At 38.2% G+C, this 12,405-nt stretch overlaps 1 protein-coding gene across 2 annotated transcripts in view; it reads left to right on the forward strand.

Moving 5' to 3' along the window:
- The first annotated feature begins 9 nt into the window (after nucleotides 1-9).
- Nucleotides 10-12,405, forward strand: part of LOC124163933 (lysophosphatidylcholine acyltransferase) — a 129,188-nt gene continuing 116,792 nt past the window's right edge. Inside the window, exon 1 of one of the 2 annotated variants that reach the window (XM_046541047.1) lies at nucleotides 10-224. In XM_046541047.1, the coding sequence (XP_046397003.1) occupies nucleotides 120-224 (105 nt within the window). In that variant the 5' untranslated portion in view covers nucleotides 10-119. The remainder of the gene's footprint in view (nucleotides 225-12,405) is intronic. The other variant, XM_046541046.1, reaches the window with a different exon arrangement.

Raw genomic sequence — 12,405 nt, forward strand, 5'->3', positions numbered from 1 at the left:
GCGGGATAACAGACTCTCCCAGCAGAACGATTCTCCGCCAGTTAGGTTAGGTTCGTACTCCGAAGGTGAGCACCTGTAACCGTTATGTGAAGTGATCATTTCTTAAAGAGAGAAGAAGCATGGACGGGAAGCCGACAGCGGAAGAGGAGCCAGGTTTCGGCGGTGATTTAACAAATCCCTTCGTCCACCACCTGGAACTTTCGGGCGCCTACGAAAAGATAAAGGTAAATTTTTCATCCCCTAGATTTCTCCTAATTAAAGATGATAAATATCTGGTTGATACATTAGTTGCGGCCTGTAGAAGTTGCATTTCTTTTGTCGAAGATATGCCCTTCAGTATGTCATCCTAGGAGATAGATAAATAAGTTGGTCCATCGTAACATCTTCGGTTCCTGAATTGCTGAGAAAATGTAGGTTTTATTAGCGTGGAGTCAAAAGCCTGACACACTTGCTTGATATTGGGGACACTTTCCAAAACCCTACTGCTAGCTGTTACTGATCAACTCAATTTCATCGCCTGCTGGTCATTGCCACTGTCATGTTTTTCACAATCTCTCCGTTGTAGAATTTTGCCGTCGTTGCATTCCAATTGACTGAACTCTGTTGTCTAGTGTGATTTCAGCAGACTAATGGTGCGTACTCCCCGAACTTCGCCGTTTCGTCCGCACTTTTAAGCAAGGACCCTTGTTTTCATTTTAATTTTGGAATTTAACTTATTTGTCATTAAGGGGTGATATTTGTTGAATACTAAAAATTGCTGAGGGAGCGGGGTGATGGATCTGCATTCTATACTTTGTACTTACAGGAAATTGATATTTAAAAAAAATCTCGATTGGAAGAAATGCAATCCTTTTGACTGACAGTTTTATGAAAGAGGCTTACATTATTTTCCGTCGTTGATATGCATTGTGGATTCAGTTATTGTTGCGTTGTCGTCTAGCGCGGATGGCGTTGGGCTACCGATAGCAAGTACCGAGTTCAAGTCCGGGTAAAGTGTTTTAAAATCTCGAAATACTTGCGCTCCGAGGCGGTGACTACACCAATAACTAATAAGTGGTATTAAATGCTTAAGGCCTGGTTCGAGACGAGCTCTACCCTTACCTACCCAAAGAAACCTTTCGGTAAGGGGTCTGGGTTAGTGCGTCGTCCATAGCATGTCGCAGTTTTATTTCCGTTGCATCTATTTAGTGTCTGTTGTTGGGTATTTAATGACATAATGATTTGCGTTGTCATCTAGTGGGTAGAGAGCGAGCGAGAGACTGATTGAGGAGTCTCGAGTTCAATTCCAGGTGAAGACTTCGCACATCCTTTTTTAAAAGAAAGCGTATTAGGCGGGAAAAAAATTTGGTCCCATCGCTCTGCATGTGTGACATTCGTCTTCGTATTCCTGTATTTATTGTGAAAATTGTATGCCTGTGGGTTAGTCTATGGTGAGCTCTACCCTAACTCATCCAATCATACCTTCGCATCGAATTGCCGAGCGACTTTTATGAAATATGCACCGGGGTGTTTATGATTGTTTCGCGTGGGTTCCTAAAGTGCGCACGAACATTATTTTAAGTATTATAACTATAAAAGATAAAATTTTGCCTCATACGATTTAGTAAGCTATAACTTTAGCCTATTTCTTATCTTGTGTTCATTAATAATTAAATTTTACTTTTAATCCTTGATTTTGATTATTTTCCAGTGCTATGTTTTGAGCCCCTTAAAATTCGCGCGTGGATGCCACTGCACCCATTCTAAACATGCCGATGGATATATATTTGAGAGAATGACGCTTGCACCTACAGGAACAGGATTGAAAGAGGTCAGGCTGGGCACCGTTTCATTGAGGAAGAGCAGTTCTCAAGAGCCTTGAGGAGTTATTTTATTTTTATTCGGGTTATCCGCGTGTTCCCCGTACATTGTGTCTGCGTCGCTATGCACATAGAGTGAGGAGCGCGTCCTCTGTCTGATTTTCAAGGCGCTCTCACGGTGGCATTGATACATTTTTTTCGAAAGTTGAAGAAAAACTAGCGCAAGGGCACGGCTAGTTAGTTTTGGGCTATTTTCATTTAAATATGTACCTATTGGCGTAGCGTTTGTTAGCGGAAAGAATAGTCTATCCCGCGCATTGGGCGTGAAGCCGTGTTTGTTCTATGCATTAAACCGCGCCGGTAGGTGCGTCGACACATTCACCATCCAGGAAATAGACCCCTGCTCTAATTTCGTGAAATCTTCCGAGAATTAGTCCTGCCATGTATTTTCACGGGTTATTCTATCGTTGGAATACGGATTAAGATCTCGTTCGTAGCTGATTAGATTAATAAGTCTTATGCGACGGTATGGCCGCGGTATGCGGTGATACCACTTTATTTATAATATTATTCTTATGGGTTTAAATATAAAACATTACCGGGTGGATATAGGGAGGGGGCCGAGAAGTCCTAGCCCCCGCCAGAAAAGAGGATATATGCATGCCATTGTCCCAGCTTTAGTGTTGCGGTTTTGTCGCACTGTTGCAGTCCATTGTTGTCTTATTCAATTAAAAAGAAATAATCATATTCCGCCGTCATTTATTGGATTGTCAGCCAATATATGTGGGACGTATCATGGTTAAGTTAATCGGGAATGCTAACGTCGCCGTATTTTGGACTTAACCGAATTCTCGTAATGAACTTGGGGCGAGGGGAGCACGCAGGTCCCCCTACATTCCGAAATGTGGTTATTTTTTGCGTTTGAGCTCAGTACCAACCGCCGCTTACAGCAATCGTAGCACTTCCAATCCATCTGCTGGTACCTTACTTTAACATTTCACATTCGTTTTAATTTTAAAGTATCAGTGGGGTCCTTGTTTAAAATAACTTCCACCTAAAGTTGTTTCTGTTTTGACGTGATTTTGTCATAGTGAAGAATCTGTATACGTAGTGGAGATCCGTTAATCTTTAGGGAACAGCCTAAATATTTTTTCCTATTTTGAAAAAAAACTCTTTAAAAATGCTTATTTGAAGGTATCGAAGCGGTCTGATGATTCCAAGACCATGGGGACACAACTAGGCAGGTGCGTTTGGCTGTGAAGTGAGCAATGCGCTCATGCATCGCTGCAAGATTTATGGGTTACAAGAGTTCAAGCGACTGCAAGCAACTACTCTTCCTTTCCGAGCGCCACCGTCGGACAAATTCCGAGCGGAAACGAAGAGAGATTTCAACGCGCGGTGAAAAAATCTCCTTTGTTGTTTTGCGGAAAACAGATATCGATCAATCGAAGTGTATTAAGCATCCGAAATATACGTCGAATTCATCGCCACAAGGTACCGAAATTGATGCGTCGGGATGAGCGAAAAAGTGGATTCTCAACGAAATAAATAGCTAGTTAGATTTTAAACCGCACGCACGTTTTTGGCATGATGAAGAGCATGAGCAGTGAAGCTAAATTCAAATTATATCTCCGTAAGGGAGAATGGAATTAAAACCGACTGGGCGGGTCAAATTGACCCCGTAAAGATCACCCGGTAGTTGTTGCTTTCAAGCAGCAACATTATAAACTAGTTGAAGTGGCCGCCATTACCGGCAGATCGAGCTTGTTTTCGCTTGTGTAGGGGCCGCCGTTTGGTTTCTGTGAATTTTTCAAGTTTTAGACAGATTTCTTTAGGATTTTTATTACGTTTTTTTGGATCTGGTAGCTATTATGCCAATCTGATTTACCAACGGTAAGTTAATATGATAATTTAGGGTTTTTAGTTGTGTTTTAAGCACGTGTAGCTAAGTAATTGGTTATGGATACGCTTGTATTGCCATATTTCTTATGCTGTGTCTCGAGGGGCAAAACTGTCGCCGGAGAGTTAGGCAGGACCGACAGAGGTTGGATGCTCTTAAAGATAAGGATGATTGTGACGAAGGAAACATGGAGGCTTGCATATTTTGCAGTGAGTAGTATTCCAGTTCCAAGAATAAAGCGGGTTGGATACAATGTTTGAACTGCAAAGGGCGGGCTCACGAGGCATGTTCAAATTGTGAAGAAGAAGATGACAATTTCATTTGTAATTTCTGTACATAAGTTCATATCCAACCTCACATATTGTTAATTTACTATTTCATGTTGAGAAATATCACACACGTGTTAAAAGTGTGTTTGTAAAATAAATCTTCCAAAATTGTACAGTAAAGGTTTTGTAAATGCAAATTCAAAGGGTGTCAGATTTGCCCCACCTATGGGGCAAAATCGTCATTTTGCCAATGTTTGAAAAAAAAATCTATAAATCTAAATAAATATATGTAATCACTATCATAAAATGCATTTACATTAATATTCTGCACCCTATATGTATAAATGTTGCTATTAACCACATTTTAAAGAATAATGGCAGCAGAAGGTCAATTTTAAAATGAAAAAAGGTTAACCGGTCGGTTTTGCCCCACTTTCCCCCACTCACTCCCTTTTCCACCAATGTCCTCGTATAAATATTACTCGACAGTGCACGTGACAATGCCACTGGGGTGAAATGAATTGTATCGTTGCTTTGAAATAAAATTTCGGAGTAAATCACTGAATTCGCTCTTTCATCGTGAATTTAAATCATTTCCAACAAATAAGGCGAAGAGTCATTGATTTTGTGAAATGATTGAGTTCAAATTCTTGTTCACGCTTTAAAATACTGTGGGTTAAAGTTATCATTGGTTACTGAAACGTATTAAACAGTAGGGGATACAGATAACTCTCAAGGGGGGCGCAAAAGATATTCCGAGCTACCTACATTTTTATCGGAAAGAAAATAATCAAGTTACATGCTAAGTTTAAAAAAGTATCATTTAAATTGATTATGCACATATACAAGACAATTCCATCTTATGATAAAAAAGTTACAATTGTAAGTTGTACAATGTTCGGCATTGAAGGCGGCCTCGCAAGGGGGCGCGCGCCCCCTACGCCCCCATATGTATCCGCCACCGGTATTAAATCACTTTTTCAACATAAAAATAGATTTCATTATTAATATTTAGGCTTGGAAAAAACCTTAACTCCAGGAGAAGAGGAAAACATATAATGAAGTTGGAACAAGGACCCAAGTTCGAACCTGGACGAGGCATTGATTAAGACTGTATATTGTATTTATCCCTAAAAGGGCACTTTAGGATCATATTTTGTATCCTCCGTGGAATATCTATGATAATTAGTCATCCTTCAAAAAAATAGGGTGATGCCGACTATTTATTTCACCGAATTCGCTATTCAAGCACAGAATGAATCCACCTCTGGAGGAGACTTAATCGATTTTCATTTGCTCTCGCAAATTTATTATTTCCAGCTTTATCTTCTTCTCAAACACAGAGCAAGTTGTCCAGATTGACGATTCATTTGCTGATCAACCCACATTCCAGATTACTCAATCGAACTTTAGACATGTTTATTTGTTACATGCGTTTTCGCACCAAGGAAGAATTTTTCCGAAAAACAATTTTTAGGGCAGTTCTCACCTAAATAATATCTGAAAAACACTGAATTAATTAATTTGCAAAGCGCTGAATTCGGGGAAGACCTTCATTCTTTTGCTCTCTGTAATTACTTCCATTCGTAGTAATTTATTTATCGTGGCGCAGGAAAACATATGCTGCATTTGATTATTGTTTTGGCTTTTCTATATTATTCGTATGGTATATCTACATTACTCAATTCATCTTCCATGTTATTTATAGAAATCGATTGTAGTTTTCAGGCGTAAACAAACATAAAAACCCTACTTTAAAGCAATGTAATATATTTTTAATGCATTCATACTTATAATTTTATAATTTTAGGTTGAATGGCGAGCTTGAAATCTAGTCACAAATAAAATCCACAGTGCGTTGCTTAGAAGATCTTGAATCCAGTGGCGCAGCGAGGGGATTTTTGTGGGATAACCCCCCCCCCCCCCAGAGCTCATTTGACTTAGATGGATTGATATTACTAAATAGAATAGTGATGGATTAATAAAATATCCCTCAGAAAGCCGTAAAGCTCACCATTATGAACCATTTATCTTAAAATTCCGCAATTTATTAATCTCGCACAAACCACTTATCCTGGTGGGTATTCCATACCCCACACACCCCGGTATTAGTTGCACCTAAACCCCCCCAGCCTCCAGCCTTAATACCTAGCTTCGCCCCTGCTTGGGACTAAACTCGTTATCTCGAGACAAAATAACAATCAATGAATGGCTGCAAATGATGATACCAGTTTGTAAAAATGATACAGGGATTCCGGATAATATTAATACGGCCTTTGAATCCAAGTCGCATTATTTGCAAAATTATGTAAGCCATATGCAAACCAGAGGGAGGGGATAAAAGAAAAGTCGCCGAAGAAGTTTAAAATCGAGTCAAATGCCGAGCCACCAAACTAGTTCAAGGCAAGAGTGATTACTTTTACTTGTTGCCTTGAAGTGACGAAGAGTTTACAGAGGTCTTACTTATTTTATAAACGAAAGGTGAATCTAGCGCATCTTTTCCTTTAGTTGGACGTGAAAACCCTAAATGAGGAAGGTCAAAGATCCAAACAATGAAGAACGTTCATGTAACTTAAAATATTTATTTTTCCCAGGAGTGGTGTGCATTATAATGGTATATAGCGGACCCCAGTCGTTTTGCTCCAATTGAAAACCGCAAGATACCCCAAAGACCAGATAATTCAACTCTACGTCGCGCGTTATCCACGCTTAAATAGTGGGCTGCTGGAAAATATTTGTTCTATAGTTATTTACTTATCATTTTGTATTTTAGTCCAATAATTAAATTCTGTATGTAGTTATCGGTAATATACCACTAAATGTAGGTTTACGTAAAGCGCCGCAATTACATCAATATTTGTTGATAAAATCCCTGTATCCATTCTGGCATTGAATTTCCTTCTTCATTTCGTATTCAGGCCTATTAACCTAATTCTATCCATGAGCCGTATGCAATGCTTCTCCAGCATTCTTAAGAGTAGACATGGAGAAGAGTAGTCACAATAAATCTGTATAATTTAATGAAAATAAAATTTTTTGGAAACGGTTGTTTTAAAGACAAATCAAATATTCTAAATGAAGAATCTGAGCTTTTCCCGGTGAATAGCATTCATTCATTCAGTTAGAAGCTTTCATCCAAATATTCTAAATGAAATCTCCATTTGAATTATCGACTTCAAATTTCCTTTTATTATTAATACCGGTTTTCTTGTGCAGCGGACAATATCATACACAGAACAGCTCACCGCACCTGCCTGCTTTCACGTGAAATTCGAGGAGTAAATAAATAAATAAATAAATAAACTTTATTGGCTCTAGGAATCCTTTCCTTTGGAGCCTAAATAAATACATAATAATAAACACTCAGACTGAGAAGGTTAACATAAAAAAAGAAGAAATCATCAAACACTAAACCAACCAACTCAAACAACCACCTTTATACAGATTTCCAATAACATGAAACAAAATCAAAAACCATACAAAAAACATACAAACCAAAAATTGCAAGTTGCAGACGCTTATATAAATTCAGTTATCATAAAAATAAAAAGAAAACAAAGACTTTTTGAAATTATTGAATCCTGAGATATTTTTTAATTCTTGGGGAATCGAATTCCATACATGGCATGAATTAATATAAAATGAATTTTGGTACATCGTTGTTTTATGAATAGGTACAATTAATTTATTTTTATTTCTTGTTAATCTTGTTTTTTTCATTAAGTTATCTATGTAAGGCTGGAAAATGTAACAAGGAGTTTCAGTTTTTAAAAGTTTATACATAAAGAGACCCATTTGAAATTTTCTTCTTTTTTCAATTTTTAAAATTTTTAATTCCTTATAATATGGAGTGACATGCTCATAATATCCAATGTTACACACATAACGCAAGATACAATTTTGTATTTTCTGTAATTTAGATATCTGACATTTGTTAATGTTCGACATCACCAAAGAACAGTAATCAATATGAGGAATCAACAAAGCATTCGCTAGTTTGAGTCTCAATGGTATTGGCATTAGGTTACGGAAGCATTTTAACTGGTGCAAAGATTTAATTACCTTATTAGAGATGCATGCTATGTGTTCGTCCCAAGTTAGTGTTTTATTTAGAATAACGCCTAAATTTTTAACCTTTTCAGAATAATCTATTTCTACGTCATTAACTTGAATTTTAGGCAGTGAGCCGATGTTTATGGAAGACAAGACCTTGGCGCTGCCTATTATAATGCTCTTTGTTTTCTGTGAGTTTAGTTTCAGACAATTTTTAGACGCCCATTCACATATAATTGAGATATCTTCGTTGACTTGAGCAATGGCGCTAGAGATCGCATTGCGATCGCAGTCAATATAGATCTGCAAGTCATCAGCGTATAAATGGTACTTACAATGACGTATCTTATTTGGGAGGTCCTGAATGTAAATGACAAAGAGCAATGGCCCCAGTATTGACCCTTGGGGGACCCCATGTTCGACAGGGAGTAATTCAGAATGTACATTGTTTTTCCGATCATTCACCGCCTGGAAACGTTGACTCAAGTAAGAACGGAACCATTGTAAAACAGAAGTAGATATTTTCAAATTAGATAATCTTTTTAAAAGTATACTATGGTTAACACAATCAAAAGCTTTACTAAAGTCGAAGAGTACCAATATTGTTATTTTCTGCTTATCCATTGAAAGTCTAATGTCATCTGTTATTTTAATCAATGCTGTTTGAGTACTATAACCTTTACGAAACCCAGATTGAAAATTATTTAAAAAATTATTTTTAGACAGATGTTCAGTAACATAATTAAACACGAATCTTTCAAGAGGTTTTGATAAGGCACACAGTATTGCAATAGGGCGGTAGTCAGACATTTCTACAGGATTTGGCTTCTTTTTAATTGGTTGAATAAGAGCAGATTTCCATAGTAGATCGGGGGTAAAATGAGGGAAATAAAGATTTTCATCGCTAAATTCACGCTCAATGCAAGTATTGACATCGAGACGCTCTTCCTCGTCTATACAATCAGACGATGTGGAACCATTTAGAAAATAGGTATTAAGCTCATTGAGGGGGAAATTAATATTGGTGGGTTCATTTCTGGAATTTCCCAGACCCAATCTTTTAATTTCTTGCCACAGAGAACGAGCATCATTTTTATCTGATAAGCAAGAAAAGAAGTAGTTAACTTTTGCATTATGCTGCATTTGCTTCACTTTATTTCGGGAGACTTTATATTCATTGTATTTTTGAGCAGACCGAGTTCTGTAATTCTGAGGAGCTGTAATTACATCCGGTACCAACCTTCCGGAGCGAGTAACTCTTATTATAAGCATTTGCCCAATGCATTGTAGCAGTTAATGTCACGTAACAAAAGAAAACCTCCCACTTCAAGTAAACGTTGGTGAAATACGAATATTAGACTAAGATCAGAAACGATCGCAATAATTCTTAAGCGGATTTTTAAATATAATTGATCAACCTTGACTCCCTATATGATATCGACGCTTCGTAATCGTTCAAAATACCCATAACTTATTTAACTTTTAATCGCAAGATATTGGTACCAAATTTATTTGCTCGTGGCATTACGAACATGATCGCATAAAATGAACGAAACATTTTTAGCCTAGCAAGTACTATGTTCTACTTTGCATCAATTGCTCGGAATTTCTGGGTAAGTGCTGCCATTCTTGCTCAGGCAAATGATTTGAGGATATTTTATTTCTTCTTGCCTCTCGCAAAATTATTTTTTTTATCTCCAAGGTTAATTTTCCTGTCTCTCGATGATTAGGTGATTTCAATGAGTGGCACATTTTTCTGCTGCAAATGAATTAGGGTAACTAATAGAAATATCAAAATCATTATTTTATGAAGAAGATTTTGGTTTTTTGTTATGTTGACAATAGCGGTAGTCGATTTATCGAATTCCATTGCACAATAAAAATACAATTTGCACTTTTTCACAAAGTTTTCACCGGTAAACTGATTTTACTAAATACTGTTTTTCCCACTTTCAAGCAACTTTTGGACTCATTGCCAAGGCTCTATAAAGTGTACACAAAAACACAGTGGAAAATAATTTAAAAAGTTTTTCAAGTTTCGTTTCGTTTTCAGTATTTGAGATATCTTCTGAGGTCAACTAGCTGGTTTTCAGTGGTGTAGAACTCATTAAAGTGATTGTCTAATTATTGAGCGGCGTCTTGAAAATATATTATTCCTTACTTAGGATTTTTTGTTATTTATCAAATGTATTCAAATAGAATAAACTGATTAGTAATGTATGGTAAACAAAACAAATGTTTAAATATCCGAATAAAAACTCCAACTGCCTATTTTTGCTTTAAAGATTGTCGTCGAATAATCAATCAATCGTAAAACCATTTTCGGAGACAATCCAACACTAATCGGCGCTTATATGTTCTAGTCTTTGTACATTTTTACTCTTGGCAGTTAGCTGCTCCACTTAATTATAACGAAGGTTAAAAGGCTTATGGCCGGAAAATTATGTGTTCGTAGCTTCGGCTTAGTAGTTGGCCCATTAATTTGTAAATGATCCACACTCCGGGAAACCAATAATAAAAAAAAATATTTCTTTCCAGTCATTAGTTGGCGCGCCGAAGGCGCGTGTAAAGCCGTTCCGGTATAGCCATGTTTACCCCTACCAGCCAGTGTACAATACAATAATTTTTTGGCGCAGTTGTATATGTTGTCAGGGTAGTGTGTTGTTTGTGTTAGCAGAAACTTACATATTAGGCATCAAAATACACTCAAGTTCCAAGTTTTAATTGAAATAGTACCAGCAGCGGCGAAAGGTAGAAATGTTTGCAGTGACATTCGAAAGTGCTTGCGTTTCTTCGGTACTAGATAAGACTTTCATTTTCGTTGCGTTCTGCTATTCGGTGTGTGCGACCTACATTGCAGGGAATAAGGTTGAGCCTTCTTGATCGTGATGCGTCGATGTCTCCGCCGCACCGCATAGTATGAATTACAATGCCTTGGCCCATTGGGACCACGTCCAAATCACGATCGAAAGCGCGCATCTATCAGCATTTGGGCGTGCTCGGAATGCGTTATCGCTCAGCCGGCCTTAAGCCCAACGGAAAAGTGACGGACAGGATGCAATTTCAACCGTGACGCAGCAATCGCGAACATTGTTTTGGGAAAAGTTTTTCTTTGAGTCTGTCTTTCTCCTCTATCTTTGGACTTCGCTGAAGAGCTAACTTTACTGTTTTGAGAAAGAAGCTATTGGCTTAGAAAGCTCCTGTGTCAGTTTTTCCTGAGTGAGTGTCTCTTTTTATGTTTTTTTATTCAGTGCTAGTGACTCGCTATTGTTTTATTATTATGTGCTACACGCATCATTTTTCGACAATATATTGTGGTGTAGCGTTGTTACCTACTGAGGTGTAGCAGGTAGAGCGCTCGGCAGCTGATCCAGGGGTCTCGGATTCATGTCCCGGATGGCGACCTTTAGTACCCCCAAATAAAGCACTCGGAGTGGGAGGCGGTCCAGGAAAAAAAACTGGCTCTTGTGACCTCAAAGTGTGAAATTAACATGCCTGTGACTTAGGCCGGGGTGTACTGTCGGCCTTGGTGGCGGCGGGGTAAAGTCCTTGCCTGCCAAATAAGACGTCGCGATTTCAAGTCCCGCCTGGGTAGGTTGCCACTACCCTGGGCACTGTCCTTGGTGTACTGTTAACTTGTTGAAAATAAAAAAAAGCTGCACCCCGGGAGTGCCGATAGAAGTGAAAACTTGAAAATAACGTGAGCATTTTTGAGTGTAGGGAATAATTTCTAATAAAGTGTTTTATTAAATAAGGTACCTACTCCAATTGAACGTATTAAAAGAAATTGAGTTATATTGCAGGTACTAACCTTCACTATTCTTGCCTGGAGTACACACGGTGACGGTGACGCGAGTCCAATGTCTTTTACCCATCTACAAAAGTGCTCAACGCGACTTAAGAAGTTTTCACTTTTACCCATCTACAAAAGTGTATATACAGAATATACAATTACACATATATTTAGTAGCCGTGACGGTAACAGTGATGCGAGTTCAATGGTTTGTACCCCTCCACAAGTACTGTATATATAGCGAGTATACTGTGCACATACAGAATATACATAATTATACATATATATAGTAGCGGTGACGGTGACGCGAGTCCAATGTCTTTTACCCATCTACAAAGTGCTCAACGCGACATAAGAAGTACCATGTAAGAGGTCAATATAGTGATGTTTACGGTCGCATGGTAAATAAAAATAATAATGAATGCCCTCGTTTATCTAAAGCAATCTTCGGGGTACACTGATTGACGTAGCGACCGTCACTGCACTCATCCTGGTTTTATTCAGCGATTTTGGCCATCCGTACTAATTGTAAGCTGGCACTGGTAATCAGTGGGACGACCTCGTGAGAACTTGGGAAGTTAGCGAGGCCTT

This window comes from Ischnura elegans, chromosome 8 (assembly GCF_921293095.1).
Source record: "Ischnura elegans chromosome 8, ioIscEleg1.1, whole genome shotgun sequence".
NCBI classification, from domain to species: domain Eukaryota; kingdom Metazoa; phylum Arthropoda; class Insecta; order Odonata; family Coenagrionidae; genus Ischnura; species Ischnura elegans.